This window comes from Lissotriton vulgaris, chromosome 8, assembly GCF_964263255.1.
Source record: "Lissotriton vulgaris chromosome 8, aLisVul1.2, whole genome shotgun sequence".
Lineage (NCBI taxonomy): Eukaryota > Metazoa > Chordata > Amphibia > Caudata > Salamandridae > Lissotriton > Lissotriton vulgaris.
Window position 1 is genome coordinate 1295996220 of NC_141696.1, and position 22398 is coordinate 1296018617.

The window sequence follows — 22398 nt, forward strand, 5'->3', positions numbered from 1 at the left end:
CTCACTACTCTGCACTTACTACTCACTACTCTGCACTCACTACTCTGCACTCACTACTCACTACTCTGCACTCACTACTCACTACTCTGCACTCACTACTCTGCACTCACTACTCTACACTCACTACTCTACACTCACTACTCTGCACTCACTACTCTGCACTCACTACTCTGCACTCACTACTCTGCACTCACTACTCTGCACTCACTACTCTGCACTCACTACTCTGCACTCACTACTCACTACTCTGCACTCACTACTCACTACTCTGCACTCACTAAGTGGTGGTCGTGTATTACATTTATTTAAGAAGTGCATATATGTAAATGCATTTGCATTTTTGTGGTCTGTGTGTATGTGCACAAGGGAGATGGCCTGAAAACTCAAGTACTCATATGGAGTGCTTGAAAACAAAGAAAAAATAACCCCACAAACTGGGAGCAGTGTAGGGTGACATGTACTTGGGACATGCGCTAAGAGAAGGCAAACACAAGAAGAGGGCATGACACCTGCATGTCATGACAAATGGCATCAACAAAATGAGTGACGCTAAATGTTACCAATGTTAGGAGATGGGTGTCCTGTAAGCCCACAGGTGGATGCATGCTCTGTCTAGCCGAGACATAACACTGATCAAATACACCATTGCTTGCCAAGGAGATGTCCACATACTGGCCCCTTAACCAGCCAGCATTTTTCACAGGTGGCATCCCTTGTAATTTGTAGTCACAGTCGCTGATTCCCTGTTGGTATATTTATTTTTAAATATTTTCCGATGCTTTTGGTCTGGGCTAGTGGCGGGCACCGCTGGTCGGCCTGCCCATCCCTTCCTGCTCGCCAGGGTCCGACTGTGAGAACTTTCCACTAGAGGAACTGGCAGAGCCAGACAGAATCCGAACAGGAAATCTGTGGAGGTCAGCTTTCCCGGCGCTGCCCATGCCCTGGGGCGTGCCCGCCTCGAGGCCACAACAGATGGACGTGATGGCATGACGGCTCACTGCAGTATACTATAGAATCACGCCTGCGGTGTTGAGGTAGTGGCCAGCTCCTGGTATATGCAGTGTACAGAAGGAGGGACAGCCATCTTGGGTCGCTGGTGGATGAGGGGGGGAAGGATTCCGGAGATAAGTGCAGGCACTACAAGGGAAGTGTCCGTCTGCGATGGGTGGAGATGCTCGATCTTCGGCTTTGTATGGGGCAGTTGGGGGCGTGGGGTGTTTACGCAGGTAAACAAAGGTGCATGTGATTGCGTCTGATCTTTGCCTATCCTAATCCCGGATTCACCAAACGTAATTTTTGTGCATTAATGGAAAGTTGTCACTGAACAATCATTCTTTTATTTAGGCCCCTAGTTTTCAAGTGTAGGGCATGGTCCTGTACAAGGCTTCGGCTTCTAGTCCAACTGAAGCGATTTCCACAGCGCCTCGTTTTTTAAAATCCCTGAACCCTGTGGTCCTGCTGTGCCCGTGGATGTAGGGCAGTATGCCGTCGAAAAAAAAGAGACGGTGGGCAGAGGTGTGAGCAGCGGTAAATTGGCCTTTTTCAAAAGTGAAAGTTTTGTTCACTGTCTGGTCCCTCGGAAGGCTGATACAGCTGGGGCGCGGTGCCTTATCAGCCCTGTCGAGTTTACCTAGTCACTGTCCTAGTCAATTCACGTCTGCTGCTGATAAACGGTCTGCCTCAAGTTAGAATCTGCCCTTCGCCGCTCTAGAAAATGGTGTGGTCTTGGGCTAATCACGTACTCTCTCTTTTCTTCATTGCGCAATCTGCCAGTATGTAAATCCTTGGAAAGCATATTGGATTACTTTTCAGACTGCAATCTTGGAATCTTACAAATGTCTGTCCGCCCGGCATTTCGCGGCCGCCCCGGAAGTCAGGCACGGTCGCCTGTGACGGGGGCGGGGCCACGTTCACACCGGAAGAGGAGGCAGGCGGAGTCGTAGCGTCTCGCGGCCCGGGGCTCCTGTGAGCGGTGTAGAGCCCCGGGGCCGCGCCAGCAGTAGGTTGGGCGCCGCGTGCTGAGGTAAGGTAAGTTCTGGAGCGCGATTGGTGCACTTGTGTGTGTGTATGCTCGTGTGTGTGTGTGTATGTATGTGCGCGACGGTGACGGCGGGGGAGGGGGGGCCTCGGTGCACTTGTGTGTGTGTGTGTGCGCGCGTGTGTGTATGAGTCAGGGGTGGTGTCTCTGTATGTATGTATGTATGTGCGTGCGTGCATGGGCGCGTGTGTGTGTGTATGCGCATGCGTGTGTGGTGCTTGCGCTTCCCAGGAGACAGCGCCTGGCCACAGCGCGCGTTCCAGTTACAAATCGCCTGGAAGGATGCGCGTGGCCAGGACTGTCTCCTGGGAATGATACTCGCTGACAAAAGATCTCGGCGGAGACGCGCTTACGCGCGTCTTTTAGCCGAGACCTAAAAAAACTGAGCACACGAGGTGCGGTAGAAAATCTGAGGGTTTGCCTCTCTGTGGGGAAGGTTCTAAAGGGTGCTGCTGCCTGATTGGCTGGTTTCCAAGTTTGGTTCTTTTTACAAAAAGACTAAGATAGGCTAATGTGACTTTGCTATTCACTATAGCCAGTAATGTTATTATGACTATAATGTATGTTTTATTGCACCGCGAGACTCGCACCTCGTCGGCGGGGATGATTCTAAGCATGTGAATCTATGAAAGATACCAATACTGGATAACTGAAGTTACAGGTAAGTAACTAGTTTTCTTTCTTGACATAAAAAAAATCTTCAGATGTGTCCGACTTTAAGAGACCTGTTAGCTCTCTTGCTTCTGGTCCCAATGGCCGTAGGAATGTTGCCTCCATATGTTGTGTTGATTGGGATTGTTTTATGCACCCACTTTGTTGCTTTACAGAGCATAGGCCACAAGGGAGAACAGTTCGTAAAAGCAGCTCCTGTTTTATATTTGCTATCCTCTGACCTGCTTTTTTCTCTTCTGGCAGCTGTTCAATTAACAGTGGTTACTTACATCTATGCTCTGTTTAGGCTTTCGCAGCACAAGAGGATTTGGAAAAAACCAAAGAAGAGCTGAAAACTGTGATGTCTACTCCTCCGCCACCACCTCCACCTCCACCCCCACCTGCCATCCCACCAACCGAAAATGAGCATGATGAACATGATGAGAATAATGATGAGGCTAGTGCAGAGTTATCATCCGAAGGGGTAATAGACAACAGAAATGAGGAAGAACGACTTACTGAAACGCAGAAAAATGACCGTGTTAAGAAACAGCTTCAGGTAATAATTCGTGTCAATGTTTTATTAAAGGAATCTGGACAATTTATGTTGCAGCTTTTTTGCTTTCTCATTCTCAGTTGTTCTCTACTGTAGTTAATGAAAATATGTTCAGTAACATTTTGGAAACCAAATACTGTAACAGTTTATGTACATTTTAACTTTTCATTGGTAAACGTGAACTATAGAATTTGATTTGGCGTTTTTAGACTTGAATATTTTAAATCAAGGAATATTCGGAACAATTTGTGGGAAGCAAACCTTAACATAGCAGCCAAACCTTACCTGACCTTCCATTCACATTTTCCTCTTCTCCCAAACTGTATCACATTCTGCAGAAGAAACAATAGTGTTAAAAATGCATTTAATCTATGTATGTACTTGTGTGTACTTGTGTGCCATATTACTGACAGGAGTTAATACCAATATTATTTGTGTAGGTATTCTTTAGACAACAGACTTATCGACAAACAGCATGTGCCAGTTAGGTTCTAATCTTTTTTCTTTCCTTTTTTCTTTATTTTTTTATTTTTAAACTAACTGTCTAGATGGGAGCATACATATACCTATTTGTACTGTGGCTTGCCCAGAACGGATGAGTCATTTGCTTTTTTGTTTTGTTAATGGAAGATAATGTATTTCTGACCCCTGTATTCAATAAAGAGTTGGAATTGTATATTAATGTATTTTTTCTCTAGGTTCCTGACAGTCCTAAAATACTCCGGGTCCCATTACGATGGTGGGCAGACACCGTAACGGTAAACGGGACCAACTGCCAGGGGTGCGGCGGTTCCGCAAGGCCAATTAGGATGTGCCTGCCACACTGGCGGCGCATCCTGGACTATAACATTGCTGCGGGCGGTGCGCTGTGCCTGCCTTGTGTATGGCATTGTAGGGTCATACAAGCAGGCGTCAGGACGGGGCAGGTTTATCGTGCCGGCACCCGAATCTAAACCGCAATAAGGTGCGGGCCTCCTACGCAAACTGCTTATGGAGCACCTATTGGGCCCCGTTAGGTCATGATCTACTGGGTGGGACTATAAACTATTCCCTTACTCATCGTTGAGATTGGCCCCCCAGTTCACTTAGAGGGCCAATGTTACCCCTCAATTAATATCATTTCTTGTCGTGCACTACACTTTCAACACTTTTGGTCCTGAAGAAACGCCAGGGATCCTTTTGGACCAACCAAACCAAGGCGTGAAACATGTCGACCTGATTAATTACCTGGGTACGCCTTCATTGGTAACCCCGAACCTACGTGTTCTTTTTATCCCACCTAGGGTGCCTTCTCATTAAAAGTTTTTCAAGGTACACCCTTAGGCTTTTTAATACTCACCGCACGCATGACATTACACTTTTTCTAAAGACTCCACCCACATGCACCATACAGCACTTGTCTAAAAGATCGCTGCTAAAGTGACCCTTTGGGGGACCCGTAGGGCATTGCACCGCCGGCCCAACGAGGAGCAACCTCCCGATGATGAAGCGTGACATCCTTCGGGGTGTGTGAGGGCATCATGAGACAAGATATGTCTTTCCCAGCACTTCACTTCACCCCAACCACTGAGTCCGCGACCTAACACTCCTCACACTTTACCCCATCTTAGGAACAGTGCCCCCCCCCTTGTGGTTTGACTCATTGCAGGGGAGTACCATAGGCACCCCCCATATCTCCACCCCCCAGGGGCTCGTATCGGGCCCCCAAAGCAAGTCCTGCATGCCTTTCCGTGGCAGCATCACCGCCATGGAAAGACCTTCATCTCCAGGCATCCTAATAAGGACGGCGGTGTCTTCCAGACACTGCCACCATGTAATGCCCGAGTTCTGCCCGGCCGGCAATCATGACGATTGTCGACCGGCGGAAATGCGGCGGACGGACTTGCCGTCCACCGCCGTTCTCCCCATGGCAGGGGGTAAATGGCGGGCGGGGAGTTATGGCAGGCGATTCGCCCGCCATCATAATGGCCCCATCAGTGTTTTGAAGAATTGTAGAAACCACTCTAAAAGCCTCCCATCTGTGTGTCACCTTCATTATGCAAATATTGCCCAAGTCTAGGCATTAATCATTGCTGGTGCTCCCACTGCACTACTAAATCCAAATGTAAACCAGCATTGACATAGCCAATAGGTCTTGCTTTTTGGACCTTGTAAGTGTGTAGCCATGCAAAACAATATAGGCACGACCCACAAAAATTGGCTGAGTCGTGACCTCATTTTTGGGACACACTGCTGTTGGTAAAAGGAGAAAAAAGCAGGCAATCCGGGCACTGGCACTCACCTGGCATTATTCAAGAAACATTTGGTTTAGGAACCAAAATGACAGGTGTGGGTGGTAAAAAGCTACCTAATTACACTACACTGCCTGTACAGCAGTTGGTACAGTATTCATAAATTCTGTTGCTGCAGTAATATATTCGATTGCCAATGGGTCCTAACTATGAAGACGCAATATTGTCAAGAGGGATGACCCAGTACTTTCAGCATAGTGAAAAACAGCATCTGAAGTGCAGCAGAAGTTTGGCTCAGCCTTCTTCAGCTCAATGAAGGAGCTGATCTTCCTGCAGACCAGCCAGGGAGAACAACAATCAAGGAACTTGCCTTCTGCAGTTGATCCAATTTCTCTGAAAACTGTCTCTACTTACTTTCAGAGTATAAGGAGAACACATATGTGATGCTCAGAAGAAAACGCAGTTTTAGTGTTACCAAAAAAGAGATATGTGCACTAATCCACCATGTTGGACATTGATCGGGCTCAATAAGAGGCAGTTCTCAATGTCCTAGATGGCCATATAAAAAAATTATATTGTTTAAGAGGACAACAACATCAGATGCATTATTTTGATTTACAAAGCATTGCAAGCAAACCAATCCTTTCTTGAGACTTATGCTACTTGTGAAAAACAAAATGCCTTCAGGATCTGTGCTACATCTGACCACATACATTTTGAAGAAAATATTCTGGGCAGGATTCATTAGCTCTTTTAAGGTAGACATAAATGTTCTCAGGGGAACTGGTTTGCAGTCTAACGAGTTAGGATATCTGACCTCTTCGAACAGAAAAAGGGAGCCACTTTAGAGATCCTAACAAGACTAAAAACATTTACTTTCTGCTACTCTTCACAAGAAGGACAAAGTGTATGATAAGCACACTGGCAGAAACAGAGCATTTCTTTTTATCAAATATTTCTTACTGAAGAAGATACATGGAAACAAGGGGAGCACTGTCCACCAGAGGTCGTTCTGAGAGAAGGCATACTGAAGCCAAACTAGGTCTTAAACATGGAAAGAGACCCCATCTCTGGGTAGATCTTGGTCCCTCCGCAGAGACCAAGTAGTCCTGATTGGACCGAGAGGACTAGGCACCATTTCGGAGTCTCTGACAAATGGCGAAGGCAAGAGCGTCATCGAACCTTAGAGAGAATGATTCTTTTGACTGTAGGTAAGACATCAATCACAGAAAAGGTGTAGGTAATCCATTCCTGGCCTCCAGAATTCTCGTTCCTTTCTCATCAACAGAGCAAAGACCAAACAGAAGACTGTAGCAGTCTGCAAACTGTCTGTCAGAAAAGGTGCATTTTTTGCCAGTGATATTGGCCGCACAGCCCTCTTCTTGCAAAACAGGAAACTCGGATGACGTTGTCAAGAAAAGGTCTGCAATTTTATTCTATGAACCAGAGTGGAAGCACTTGGATCTACACACAACATACACACACCAAATCCAGAAGAATGTGTGTATGTATGTGTGTATATATATATATATATATATATACACTTAAAAAAACATAGGTTTCAGGCCTTATATAGTTAGGAATTAGCATTTAAAAAACCATTGAAATTGCTCCTATATAGTTAGTTGTACTAACTATATTTCTCGTACCCGCAATTCACTGCTGATGATGTCACATATTACATCATTCATGACATGGTCAGTGACATCACTGATGATATCATTCATGTGATAATACGATGCACCTCCTCACACTCTAATATAACCTTTGATACACCCAGTGTTAAATACAGACTACCATTCACTGATTCCTAGGTCTACACACACATTCACTCATTCACCCAAGGTTCAAGGTTCAAAAGTACTTTATTCGGTTAAAAACAAAGAATAACCATGAAAGTAGCATGTAAAATACAGTTTTCAATGGGTAGGATGACCATTATTTAAAATCACAGCAAAAAGACATATTAAAAGACATAAATACAGCATAAAAATCAGTTCATACGAAGGGTTTTACGACAATTAAAAAACAATTTAAGAAATTCGGAGAGTGACGCGGCCATAAAAACAGTTTCCATTTTTTGAAACTCTAAAAACGCTTGGCGACATCTATATACATTTAGATCTTTAAGAATTGGGATGATAAGTTTTCTACGATAATAAGTATAAAATTTGCAGAAAAATAAAATAGGAATATCGGATTGCTGGGACACATCATCACATGGGCAAGGGCACAAGTCTTTCAGCCAACAATTCATCTCCGGGAAAGATAGTAACCTAAAAACAATGTTAAGTCTAAACCGGGTTAAAAGGAAACGTTCATGGTTGGACATGTATAAAGATAAGTATGGCTGTAATTTCTCTCCAGTTAAGATCGACTGATGGGCAAAGACAGTCTTTTTTTTCACCTCCTCTAGTCGTCTTTTTTCCTTGAGGTAATCGATACACAAGTTTTTTAATCCACTTCTTGAAATGTGTACCATAGATAATGGGTCCTCAAAGTATTGAACACAGCTCAGTTCTTCAAGAAAATTTCTAACATAACATATCCATTTAAAATTATTAATATTGTCGAGTACTAGTATGTCCTTTAAGATAGCCCGGTTGACCACACAGTCATCACTTGTCCAAACCCTCATTCACCCATAAATGCTAATTCCTAACTATATAAGGCCTGAAACCTATGTTTTTTTTAATGAATTTGCAAGGTTTTTTAAATGCCAATTCCTAACTATATATTTATTTATTTATTTGGGGGTCCTTTGGGGACCCCCTTAGAAGGACTAGAGGGTTGGGGGGGTCTCTATCCTGCCCCCTTTTCGTGTTTTCCACTCTTGTTTTGGGCTCTCTTGGGCCTCAGTTCTCCTGAACAACAAGATGGTGGCCAACACTTCCTGATTTGGACAGTTTGAAATGTTGGCAGTCGACTGCCAGCCAATCAGAAACTGCGCGTACGGTGAGCGCATATAGATATATAATTTGATCAAATTCGATTTTCTCAACAACTACTGGAGGGATTTTCACCAAATATAGAAAAGGCACTACTGCATACCTGTCCCTACCATTCCGTTCAGACGTTCGGGCTGTAGCCGTGTCTAAAGGTCCCATAGAAAATTACATTTGAAAAATTTCAAATTCTATTTTCTCAAGAACTACTGGAGGGATTTTCACCAAATATACAAAAGGCACTGCTGCATACCAGTCCCTACCATTTTGCCAACTCTGGTATAATTCCGTTCAGCCGTTCGAGCTGCAGCCTTGTCAGAATGTCCCTCAGGAAATTAACATGGGGAAAATATGTTTTGGGACCCCCCTTTTTTCTCGGCCCGTGCTGCCGAATCCCCCCGAAACTTTCAGGGAAGGAGCGCAGCGCAGCGAGGCAAATTTAAGGAAAATTACACGCAGATCCCTCAATCGGCACCAAAGTTATTCCCAATAGAATGTTCGGAATTTCCCATGGTAACTAGGTCCTTCCTATGGTAACTAGGTCCTAACTATATACCTACTGGCGACCTCCAGTAGGTAATGTGTATATATATATGTATATGTATATATATATATGCATATGTGTATATATATATATATATATATATATATATATATATATATATATATATATATATATATATATATTGAATGTATATATGTATATATGTTGAATGTATATGAGCTGCAGATTCTACACTTTGCATTAGATCGCCACCTGGTGTTGGGCTCGGATGATTGCATGTTGTTGTCGTCTTGGAAGAAGTCTTTTGTAGTCGCGAGATAGGTAACTCCTCCCTTGGACGATAGTGCGCATGGGCATCGGCTCCACTTGGTTCGGATTAAACTTTTCCGCTCCGGTTCGAAATCTACTTTTCAAGTACTTCGACGTGTAAAAACGTATTCAAACTTCACCAAACTACTTTCGATATCGATAAACGTCATCTCGACTCAAATCAGCTAGATTCCGGACGTCAACGCGAGCCGTTGGGCCTATCCACGCCGTGACGCCTACACCTCATGGAAAGTACGCCATTCAAAAGATGCCCCGGGTGTGGAGCAAATTTTCTACACAGTGACCATCACAAGGTCTGTAACCTGTGCTTATCACCAGAACACGACGAATCCAGCTGTACAGCCTGTGCATCCTTTCAATCCAAGAAGACCATTCTAGATCGGAGGGCACGTCGACACGACATGCAGAGATCGGCTTCGGAACCGGTGGATATCTTCGACGAAGAAGTTTGGCTCGTCCCTGAAGAAGATTCAGACGATCTCCATATCGTATCCAGGGCAGACCACTCCGATGACTCCATACCATCAGGTCAGTGCGTGAGTACTACTGCCCCATACCCAGCACCCAAATCGAAGGCAAAGGTCAACACTCCGCCTCCGGGGCCCAGTCGCGACCGAAAAAACACTTCGAAAGCTCCGCTATCGAGCCTGGCTCCGAAGAAAATACTCAAGCCTTCTGGTAGCTCCTTACCGAGCAAGCCGCACGTGCCGATCCCACCAGCTCCCTCGGCACCGAAAGAAGTTCCGGCTCCGAAACTGTCGACTTCTAAAGACAAAACTATGAAGCCAGCGTCTGACGCCACGAGGCAGACGAAACCAGCTTCTACTCCGAAGCCAATATCTTCGGTGCTAAACCCACAAGGCCTGATTTGGATGCGCTCAAGCCCTCAAAACAGCCTACCACTACGAAAACAATACCTTTGGTGCCGAAATCTACGCCAAAGGACACAGTAACAACTCCTAAGGCTGCCTTGGCCTGGCCCTCGTGTCTTGAGAGCTGCTTCAAAGAGGACAGAATTTGAACAGTAGGTTTAATAAGCAGCTATGGAGCTGCTGTAGGCTATACTGGGACCCGATGCTGTGAATCAACAGTTGGCTACCTAGTCTTTTAATGTTACATCCAAAAAGGAGTGTGGGCAGAGCATAGAGAACAGCATTGGAGGTCTTACAGCTAAATCAGATGAGAGCAGAGAAGGTTTTGGTTACTCCAGATCCAGTTATTCCTTGATCGATTGGTTAGAATTATTCCGTCTATTCAGGGATGTATCTGTCATTAGTATAGCAGGTTCAGTTGCACTTGGTTCCAGGTGGTGTGAACGACCCACAGAACCCCACATATGGCTCTTTTTAGGTTGGGCATTTGAGACCTCTTGTATATACTTTAGTATATACTTGTATGTGTATGTACTTTGTGGGCTCTGGAGTTCAGCCCCAGGACTTGTCTGCTTCCGCTTAGGGACTTTTTTTTCTGTTCAACTGCCTCTATTTAACTGTCTTGATAGAAAACGACCAGCAGATGTCAGTAAAATACTAGAATCACTTTAACATGCTCTAGATTCCAGTCCATAGAAATAGTCTTCCACGAGCACCCTTAGACAATTTTTTATTTTCAGTGATATGACCACCAAAGGCCTTGATTTTATATTAAAAAAGAGCTTTGAACTATACCATTTACCGCTGAAAGACAATATTTCTCTCCATGTGTTCCAATACCTGGTATGTCACGCAGTTTGGTGCTTACTTTCCTCTCCATGTTAAAGAACAGTAGATGTTTCAGCACCCAGGCTAATGTGCTGTATAGCTAAATGCATATAAGGTCCCAAGGGTAAGACCGATTGCATTGCAAATGCTTGTTTTCTAGAATTCCTCAAGTGACTTCTGAGCATCCGTTTTAGAGAATGCATGAAATATTTGTAATAGATTTACTGGCCTGTTCTAATGTGGCAGAAAGGGATTCTGATTGCTCGGATTATGTGTTTTTACTGCCCCTTCATTCAGATACGAGGCCTTTGATCGACTTAAAACATGTCTCCTAGAAAGAAATGTTTGCAGCATGAATTATTTCTGGATTCACATGCTGTGCATAATTACGCCATTTAGTGATTGGGTCTGAATTTCTCTTGCATTTCCTTTGTTCAAGGTATGTGAGCTTTAGATCACATGCTTTGCATACTCCTGCCATCTAGTGTTGGGTCCGGATGTTTGCAAGTTTCTTTTGTTTGAAGAAGTCTTTCCAGTCATGAGGTAGGTGACTCCTCCTTTCGGTGTTAGTGCGCATGTGCATCGACTCCTTTGTTAAGTTGTTTTTTCCGCCATCGGGTTCGGATGGGTATTGTTGCACTCCGCTTCGGAATTGATCCTTGGGGCATACTTCTCTCTACCTCGATGGTATTGTTCTCAAATGCGCTTCTCTCTCCACGGTTCAAATAAAAACTCAAGACTACGACATTTCAGTCCGAGGATCTGCGGGCTGCCTTCCAGCCCACCCACACTCGTTCGGCTCCTCGTTGATGGAACGGACCCCATTTAAATTCTGTCCTCTGTGGCCCGCGAAATATCCAGGCACAGACTCATCTTGTTTGTTCTTGTCCCCTGAGAACAAGGAGCAAGATTACGATCTGTACCGATCCTTCAGACCAAAAAAAACTCTTTGTGATGGTCGGGCTCGATGTCGAGGGATGCATCTGTTGGATTTCACTAGATCTCTTCGAAGACTCCGAACAAGAAGAGGTATCCGCGTCAGAAGAAGATCTGACTTCGGCTTCGTCCGATTCCGGTTCAGAATTGCAGATTGACCTCGAAGAAGACGATATGCCGCAGGGACAAGGGGACAGGAGTACCGAAGACACCTTCTGCCCCTCTCCCACCGTCCTTAAAAAATCTAAGGCTTCTGTGCCACCTCCGCTCAGGGGTAAGGTCGGCACCCAGAAGAAGTTTCTCATGCTCTGCCTTCTGGCAAGGCACCGAAACACTCCAAAAAGCCGAACCTTCGAGCTCCAAACCAAAGATCTGTTACAAACCGGAAAGTTCTTATCCGAACCTTCAACACCGAAAGCCAAAAAACCCTCGCAGTCGAAACCTTCAACACCAAAAGGCTTTCCGGCTTGGCTCCGAAAACTTTGATGCTGAAAAGCAAAGACTTGCCTGCAACACAACCGGATCCAAATAAAGACTCTGTACCTAATAAATTGGATCCCAGACAGGAGAAACTGTATATTTATCCAGATACAGGACACATTCATACTAAATCACCGAAGAAACTGTATATTTATCCAGATACAGGACACATTTGTGCTAAATCACCATCTTAGCACAAGCTTCCCAATGATGATGACCCATGCAAAAAAAAATTGAAGAAGAAAAGTGTAGACACTAGCCCTTTCTACACATTTCCATCTCATCCTCCTCCATCTTTACCACAGCTTGAGCCATTAAATATTACACCTAGTTTGTCTCCTCCACCTCAACTTGACCCAGGTGACACTGATGATGATGGACAGCTATCCGATTCTTGGACAGATTACACCACTGATCCTCCACAAGATACAGACCCAGATCTTTATCCTGCTAGGCCATGGCCAACTGATGACAACCTGTCATACCAACTGCTTATTGCCAGGGCAGCAGAATACCAGTGGAGCTACATAGTCTTTAGTGGAATATTTTCTCTTCGACACTCTAGGAACACATAAATCTACTCAAACACTCACTATGCTCAAGGGTATGTTAAATCTCACAGACAATATTTTAATAAGACCCTGTCCGTGAGAGAATTCTTACTCCTAGAGTAGACAAAAAATATAAATCTTTCCCCACAGATCCCATTTTTATTAAGGATCAGTTACCACTTGACTCTTTAGTGGTATCAAATGCCAGAAAGAGCTAATTTTCTAGCATCTGGGGATGCCCCTCCCCCAGATAAAGAGTCGAAGCTTATTGATGCTTTGTGCAAACGGTAGCGGCACAAGCAACTAATCAATGGCATATTGCTAATACGAAGGGCCTACTGGCAGGGTATGATAGAGCCCACTGGGATGAAATGGAACAATTAGTGCAGTTTCCCTCGGAGTAGCATAGAGCAAAAGCGCAGGACATAGTCCAAGAACGGAAAGTAATTTCCAATGCCTCTATCTGATGCGCTCTAGATTCAACTGACACCGCAGCTAAGAAATTAATACCAGCATCTTACTGAGACGTCATGCTTGGCTACAGATTTCAGGATTCAAGCCAGAAGTCCAACAACCCATACTAAATATACCTTTTGATAAAAAGCACCTTTTTGGCCCTGAGGTAGATTTCGCGTTGGAAAAGATGAAAGGACACCGGCGTGGCAAAATCGATGAGAGCACTTAAATCTCCCTCCAATAGAGGTTCCTTTCAGGCTCTTTTCCTAGGAGAGGGTCCAAGTCTACAGGCACTGACCAGAACACTTTCTCATACAAAGGCAATTCCCAATCCTCCTTTACAAAAGGATTTTTCAGAGGGGATTATACGGGAAATAGTCCCAGGGGCAGAGGTAAGAACACCACACCTCGCACTTTCCCTTCCTCAAGTAAACAGCGACTTCCCAACACTTCCCATCGACTATTACACACCTGTCGACGGAAGACTTCAAAACTTTACTTTTGGATCTCACTAACAACCGACAAATGGGTGCTTGGAATTATCCAACATGGCTATTGCCTGGAGCTTACCAACAATCCTCCAAACATTCCTCCTCGATCACACAAAATGTCACTAGACCACAAGCACTTGCATCAAAAGAAGTGCACTCTTTATAACTCAAACGGGGTAATAGAACCAATCCCACTTCAATACCATGGGTCAGGGGTTTATTTCCTTTACTTTCTGATTCCCAAAAAGGACATCTCTTTCAGACCTTTTCTAGATCTTGGAGAGTTAAATAAATACATATTGTCAGAGCTTTTTCACATGGTTACTCTTCAACAAATAATTCCCCTGTTGCAGCAGGGCGGATTTGTCTACGCTAGATCTAAAGGACGCCTATATTCATATTCCAATTCATCCTGCTGATAGCAAACACCTCAGATTTGTGATAGCAGGCAAACATTACCAGTTCAAGGTACTTCCATTTGGCGTCACCAGGGCCTCCAGAGTGTTCACCAAATGTCTTGCTGTGGTAGCCGCTCATCTCAGAAGACAATTTATACATGTCTTCCCTTACCTGGACGACTGGCTTATCAAAGAAAGCACTTACCAGACTTGTATACTAGACACTCTGGTAACAGTACATCTGCTGCATCAGTTAGGCTTTGCAATAAATGCACAGAAATCTCACCTTTTTTCAGCATGGGTGCAGTCTTATCTGGGAGCTTCCCTCAATACTCTCAAAGCTCTAGCCGCACCCAATTTAGCCAGGATTCACAATATTAGTTTCCCCCCAATTAATCATTACCAGCCAGAGTCGTCCAGCAACTGTTGGGAATGATGGCATCCTGCAGTGCAATCGTACCTCATGCAAGGCTTCACATGCGTCCTCTGCTGGAATGTCTTGCACGTCAGTGGAATCAATCACAGGGTATGTTAGCCAATCTAGTGTTGGTAGACAGCTGCACCCATCGCTCTCTGCAGTGGTGGAACCTTCAAAACTTAGGAAAGGGCAGGCCCTTCATAGACCCGATTCCACAGATTGTATTAACAGCGGACGCATCTCTGACTGGTTGGGGTGCTCATCTTCAACATCACACGGTACAGGGGCTGTGGTCACACAGTCACAAACATCTACACATCAACTACCTAGAACTGTTAGCAGTGTTTCTAGCACTCAAAGCCTTTCTCGCCCAACTTCTGGGCAAGACTGTCTTAGTCCGCATAGACAACATGACAGCCATGTATTACCTACAGAAAAAGGGAAGAACACACTCTCCAGCTGTCTTGACTTGCGCAAAGCATTTGGAATTGGGCGATTCACCACAAAATGTATGTCATAGCAAAAAACATTCTGAGTAGACAATCATATTACAGACCTGCTCAGCAGACACAGGCTGCAAATCCATGAGTAGGAACTTCATCCCCAAGTTGTTCTTCCCTACTTTCAAAAATCCCAGATCTGTTTGCCACAGCGCACAACACAAAATGCCAAAACTTTGCATCCAGGTTCCCACACCAAGCTTTCAAAGGCAATGCACTATGGATGAATTGGTCAGGAATATTTGCTTATGCTTTTCCACATCTCCCACTAATTCCATTACTAGATTGGAAGCTCAGACAAATATCCCTCACACTGATCTTAATAACCCCCACTTGGGCTCGCCAACCTTGGTACACTAACCTGTTAGAACTCTCAGTAGTTCCACTTCAAAAGTTACATCTCGCACCCTTCTCTCCTCACTCGGAGCCATGGAGAAATCAGACATACAAATCCCAAAGAACTCAACCTAGTGATTTGGCTCCTGAAGTCAGAGTTTGGGTATTTACAATTACCACCAGACTGTATGAATATTCTCAAAGAGGTTAGAAAGCCTACTACTAGAGCATGTGCTGTGAAATGGAAACTGTTTGTTGTCTATTGAAACAGCCATATCAATCCACTTGATGCTTCAGTACAGACCATCATTTATCTATTGCATTTACAGCAATGTGGATTAGCCTACGCATCCATTTACTTACATTTAGCAGCTGTAGCTGCATATTTGCAAAACAGACAACACTTATCCCTATTCAGAGTACCAGTGATTAAAGCCTTCATGGCAGGATTAAAAAGGGTAATACCTCCAAGAATTCCCCTAGCTCCAGAGTGGATATTAGACATAGTTCTTACAAGGCTAAGGGGTCCACCTTTTGAACCAATGCACAAATGTCCGTTGCAATTCCTGTCATGGAAAACCACTTTTCTCATAGCGATAACTTCATTAAGGAGAGTTGGTGAGCTTCAGGCATTGACTATATCTTTCTTTCAGCTACACAAGGATAGGATTACTGACATACTATTGATTACCAAAATATCTCCATACACAAATATCGACACATAAATCTCAATGTCAAAAATATTGACATCCTATCTTTATAATGTAAAGTTAAAAAATATCGAAAAAATATCAATGTACAAAATATTGTTTTTTTACATGAAAAAAATGTTAAGTAAATGAAAGAATAAAATTAACTTTAAAATTATTTATATGTAATGTACATTTGAACAAATATACATAAAAGTAATTTAAGAAATTTGAACATATATAAAATGTAATATACATTTATATTTACTTTAAAACAATTAATAAACTAATGATTGTATTTTATTTCAAAATGTTATATAACGTAGATTTATGAATTAATAAATCTATCTTTCTTTGGATTGACGAGTGGATTGTGTTTTGTCCGTCGCTGACCTGAGTGCTCGTGAGGAACTCCGTTGTGTTGGGAATATTAAAAGTCCGGCTGCTCCGCCGGTTCGAGCCACCCCCACGGAAGGCGAAGAGTTGCCAGCAGGAGCGGTTTATGTTTGATATATATATATATATATATATATATATATATATATATATATATATATATATATATATATTCTTTTCACAAGTCCCGGTAAGACTGGAGCGCTGTCAGCGGGCGGTCCGAGCCAGTGCACCAAGGATCCCCAATAATACACTCCAACGTCAGCTCACTACGAACAGACTGCTCGGACGCCCTTCTTGTGCATCTAAATAAAGATTTATTGGCAATAACAACGCGTTTCGGCGATTAAGCCTTGATCACGCGCAGGTTACACAAGGTTTTGGGTAGGGCCACGAATATCTAGGAGCCAGCGGTGCTAGTGTCACTCGATGCCACTATGTCATTTGACAGGGTTGAGTGGCCTTACTTGTTTGCATTCCTGGGTAAGATGGGCTTTGGACCAGAGTTTGTTGGTTGGGTGTGTCTATTGTATACCGACCCCCTTACCAGAGTATTGGTTAATAATCGTAAGTCCGCTGACTTTCCCCTTGGCAGAGGCACGAGACCGGGATGTCCCCTATCTCCGCTCTTGTTTGTTTTAGCCCTGGAGCCACTCGCGGCGTGGGTTCGTTGGAACCGGTTGATTCGAGGACTACTATGGACTCGTGACTGGGAGGACAACATTTTGTTGTATGCTGACGATATCCTGCTTTATATCACAAATCCTAGGGACTCCCTGATATGTTTCCTGGATGTGCTTGCCATATTTGGGAGGTACTCTGGGTTTGCAATCAACTGGTCTAAGTCGGTGCTCTTTGTCCTGCCCGATACAGGTCGAACCGTTGGGGTTTCGTTATCTTGGTATCTGTCACACTTGACCCGAAATTATGATATGATAACAACCTGGGTCCCCCTCTGGCCCAACTTAAGAGACGTGACGCGCGTGCGGGCACTTCTGCTGTCTCTTTTGCGCAGAGCAGTTATCTTCAAGCTGATGGCTCTTCCCCGATTTTTATACGTGCTCCAGAACACTATGGACCCCATGCCTGCTGCTTATTTCAAGGAAATAGAGGCTCTCCAGAGACAGCTTCTTTGGGACGGTAGGCCCCGCATTGCCTTTTCCAAGCTCACTCTCCCCTGGTATGATGGGGGAATAGGGATGCCAGACCTGCGGAAATATTACTGGGCTTCCCAGTTGGCGGCACTAAATCACGTAATATACGGGCCACAGTGGACCCCGGATATGCAATGGACTGTTGGCAAGCTCCCGGGGGCGACATTACCAGGGCACTGTATGCTAGATTGGGACGGTTTCACCTTGCGGGTCCTACAGCACACGCTGGGCATGTGTGGCACGCAGCCAATAAGCACCTTAAGTGGGATGGGAGATTAACACTCGCCACCCCACTATTGAGTTCGGAGCGATTAGGTAGCCTTTTGAAATCTAAGGGGTTCGATAAGTGGGAAATTATCGGGATTACACAGATTAAAGACTTCTGGGGGAAATATACAATTCACACGTTCGATTCCCTCAAACAGCAATATCATCTTCACGATAGGACATATCCCCATAGCCACACTACTCCCAAATGCTTCCCCCCCTTGAAGATTGTGTGTTGGATGGTCTTCTCCCAGAGAAGACCATCTCCCTAATATATAGGAAACTCATCAATAACTCTGAAGACCCGCTGATCCTACTTAGGACTCAGTTGAGTGCAGATGGAATTGAGTTGGACGATGAGGATTGGGGGGGGCAGTTTCCTCTCCACGAGTAGTGTCAATACAGATGAGGCTCAGATTAGTGCAGCTAAAGTCTTCACAGATCATATGTCACGGGACCCCGTCGGGTTTTAATGGGTAGGTCAGAAAGTGGGGAGTGTCGCAGGGGATGTGGAGAACCTGGCACATTTATGCATATTTTGTGGCACTGTAGGGAGGATCAGATTTATTGGGTAGAGATTCATGATCAGCTGCGAGAGGTTCTGGGGTGGAGATACGGACAGAGGCGCATAGATGTATTTCAAATGTTTGGGAACCCACAAATCTTTGTGCGTACAGGCAGCAGTGGGTAACGTTGGCGTGTATGGTTGCCAAGCGCGACATTGCTCAGCCGTGGGGAGCGGGACAGCCACCACGGGTCAGGAAATGGTCGGAAGACATGGACTGGTGCATGTTTAGGGAGAGATCAGTCTATGCCTCTAGAGGTTGTCTCCAAAAGTGTGGTAAGATTTGGGCAGACTGGAACCACCACAGCGGAGACATCTGTATGCCCCCGACCAATTTGGAAGAAGAGGAGGCGCACGAGTCCCTGTGATCCCTTGATCATCATTCTGTATGTATTGTTTGATGTATGGACCTATATATCTGACATTTATGGAACTGTTCGCTGTCACCTGGTGTCTTTTGTTTGTTAATTGTTAATAAAAAGATTTTTTTTAAAAAGCCCAACTCAATGGTGAAATCTGCTTTTTAGGTCTTGCCTAGTGTTAGCAGCGCGCATGCGTTGCTCTTGCCATGTGAGGGCTTTTGGAATCAATATGATTTCAGAAAGGGGCTTTAAGCCACGCCCTTCTTTTTAATTGGCTATCGTCCTCCTTTATGTTAACTGAGGGCACGTGATTGGCAACCAGGCTTTTGGGTTAAGGCCTTGTCCACTTTTAGGACAGCCCATGTCGACAGCCCGACGCCATCTTTGTTTACTTTAATGAGCGTGCGCGCTCAGGTCTGATAACGCAGCTTTTGTATCCTAATTGCCTGGCAACGGACAGACTCTTGTAGACTGCACGCCGACGCCATCTTTGTTTGGAGTTGCTTTTGTCCCGTTCAGTGGGCTGTGTCAGTTTGTGCACTAATTGTGGTCACTGCGATAATCATGTCACTTTACTTGTTTTTCTCTCCACATAAATCTACCTGAGGAACACATTTAGAATTCCTGACTCTCAAAATCTTACAAAACATTTTGCATATCTTGTGTGATCCTGAACGAATCGTAGCCAAATAGTGACCGGATTCATGCTGGTCCGATTAACTTTGCGAGCTTGGCACCTTAAGGTTATTTGCTCAGAATGGAACTGGCTTCCTTGTATGTCTGATAAATGAATCGACCTCTCGAGGGCAAGAGGCTGGTTTTGTAACGACAACGGGCACTTGCACTTCACACAGACTGTCTGTTAGGTGTGCCGCATTTCGCTCCCTGAGTCCATTCAGTCACAAGCTCCTACAAGGAATGCAGCTCATTAGGCTGCTGAGGAACTTGCGTAAGTGAATTTAGAAATGAATGCACTCCGAGGTCACAGGAAGGTTACCACTAAGTTTGTTTTGGGGAGCACAAGATCTCCCTTGCATGTTACTGGTTACTGCCTTTGTTTCCTTTCACTCAAAGTTGTAACCGACTAGAGAAATTGACTATAAAACACCCAGCGGGTTCACACATCATTGCACCCAAAGACTGATCCATTCAGTGGAACTTCCCAGATGAAGTAGCTGTGTTAAGATTAGAGGGTCGGCTCTTGTTCCGTGCTCCTGACTATAAAGCCGGATCACAAAACATTTCTGCTGGATCTATTACATAGTGTAGCAGTGGATCATATAAGGCAATGCTTGGCACAAATATATTTTTTTATGATGAAAGCAGATTTGTTATGGTGACCATGTGAGGCTGACAAGAACATTTGTGATGCATTTTGACTATTATTTGTGTTTTGCACTGTTAGTTTTTTTTTATGTTATGTTATTGTGTGGTCTGTAATTACATTAGGTCGAAAAATACTGCTAAGTTTTCTCCAAAAAGCAGCGTATCAAACAAGAAATCCAGTAGGAGACGTTCTTTTACCTCTACTAGTAGGCGAAACAGGTAGTGGGGTTGCAGAGGATTGCATTGCCAAGACAAGTCACAAAAAGTAGTAGGATTTTGCCCACCTCAGATGGCCAGCTGCCACATGACCACAAATTACTAAATTATTCCACAGGGGTATGAGAGGCAATATATGCAAAGTAAAAACTCTGGAGTATGTACAACAAGTAAGGTAGTTGCTTTTATTTATGATGCACTTGGTGTTCAAAACAGCCTACGAAAGCATCTTTAGCTAGGACGGCACGGTGCTGAAAACTGCCCGAACACTGAGCACTCCAAACAAATACCCATATCCCTAGCACGGCTCAGACCAACGGAGGCAGATTACTTTTTTCTCCTATCATCTTGGACCACCTTTTCTACAACACTTAGAGGTTTTTACCTCCCAAATCCTCTGTCCCGTGACGGACTAGATGTATATTGGATGGCCACCTTACCTCGAGGCACTCCCACTCACACCTGTCTTGCCCTGAAGAAGCCCATGTCTGGGCGAAATGCGTTGGCTGTTTTGAACACCAAGTGCATCATGAATAAAAACAACTAAAGATCACAAGCAACGACGTGGACTCACTCATTACCTTACTTGTTGTACATACTCTAGAGTTTTTACTTAATAGTTATAATATTGTTCTTTTACCTCTGTTTAAGGTGGTAAAATACTGCTCCTCCCACTCCCCAACTATTTAAGATATCAGTCAGCCTAAAAATGCGACAGGCAGTATATCTTAGTGCTTCAATACAGAAGTACTGGTACTCGCCATATAGAGTACCCGTTTGCTCCTGAGAAGTGCCAGTACTGTCCCATTAAATGAATTGCAGCAGTGCAGGTACTCACCCTTTCACATTAAACAAGCATTGGCATAGCCAATAGGTCTCGCCTTTGGGACCTTATAAGTATTTAGTTATGCAGCACAATATCCTTGGTACAACAACATCAACTGTTGCATGGGTAAACACTTATAAAGTCCCAAAGGCGAGACCTATTGGTTATGCCAATGCTTGTTTATAAATATTAATGAAAAGTAACTTTTAGAAAGTTACCTTTTCCCTGCTTGATCCTCCTAAGGCCAATTTTCCTTGGCCCAGTTGGCAAATGTAACACACGAAAGGTGATTGGAGAAATGATTGTGATTTGTATAACAACTGACAGTCGCTCAGGGTACCATCCGAATCCATCATTCTTTTGCTTACCATGCCACCCCAGTTTGGACCCAGCCATGTGAAAGTCAGCCTTGACCTTGCTTGTCATGGGAACAGTCCAGTCCGAACTACCAAGCCATGTCTTTCCCAGACCGGAATCAAGCATCCAAGGACCGGTTTCTGGCTATCAGCCTTCATCAACCTGGATAGCTTGACTCCAGTGGTGTGGAGAGCCTTGGACTCACGTCTGAGTATACCCAGCACACTCGGGGTGAAAATTGCAAAAAACACAGTTGATGGACAGAATGTAGAACAATGTCATACATTCACCCCACTACAAGGATCTGGGCCTAAATCCATCGTTTTTTTGCACTCCACACCACCCTGGGTTAGACACTGGCAGGGTATGCTCAGACGTGAGTCCCTTGCTCACTTTGCCACTGGATTCAAGCAAGCTGGGCTGAAGACGGCTGGAATGCCAGTAACCGGTCCTCGGAAGCTTGTTTCCGGTACAGGGAAGACATGGCTTGGCAGTTCGGGCGGGACTGTTCCCATGAGGCACAGGGTCAGACTGATTTGCATATAGCCATGTCTGAACTGGGGTGGCAGAGTGGGCTAAAGAACGGTGATGGATTGAACCCAGATCTTTTGACTGGGTGTGAGTGTTTGATTGATTCAGATGCTCCGTCCATCACCACCCCCTTTTGTACCGCTTTTGGCCGCCATAAGTGTGGCAGGGTATGCTCAGACGTGAGTCC

General features: G+C 44.5%; 1 protein-coding gene across 2 annotated transcripts in view; it reads left to right on the plus strand.

The window, feature by feature from the left end:
• Positions 1-22398, plus strand: part of RDX (radixin) — a 441143-nt gene that overhangs the window by 411529 nt on the left and 7216 nt on the right. For both annotated transcript variants that reach the window (XM_086935225.1, XM_086935226.1), the window contains exon 13: positions 2997-3248. In XM_086935225.1, coding sequence (XP_086791351.1) covers positions 2997-3248 — 252 coding nt within the window. The remainder of the gene's footprint in view (positions 1-2996; positions 3249-22398) is intronic.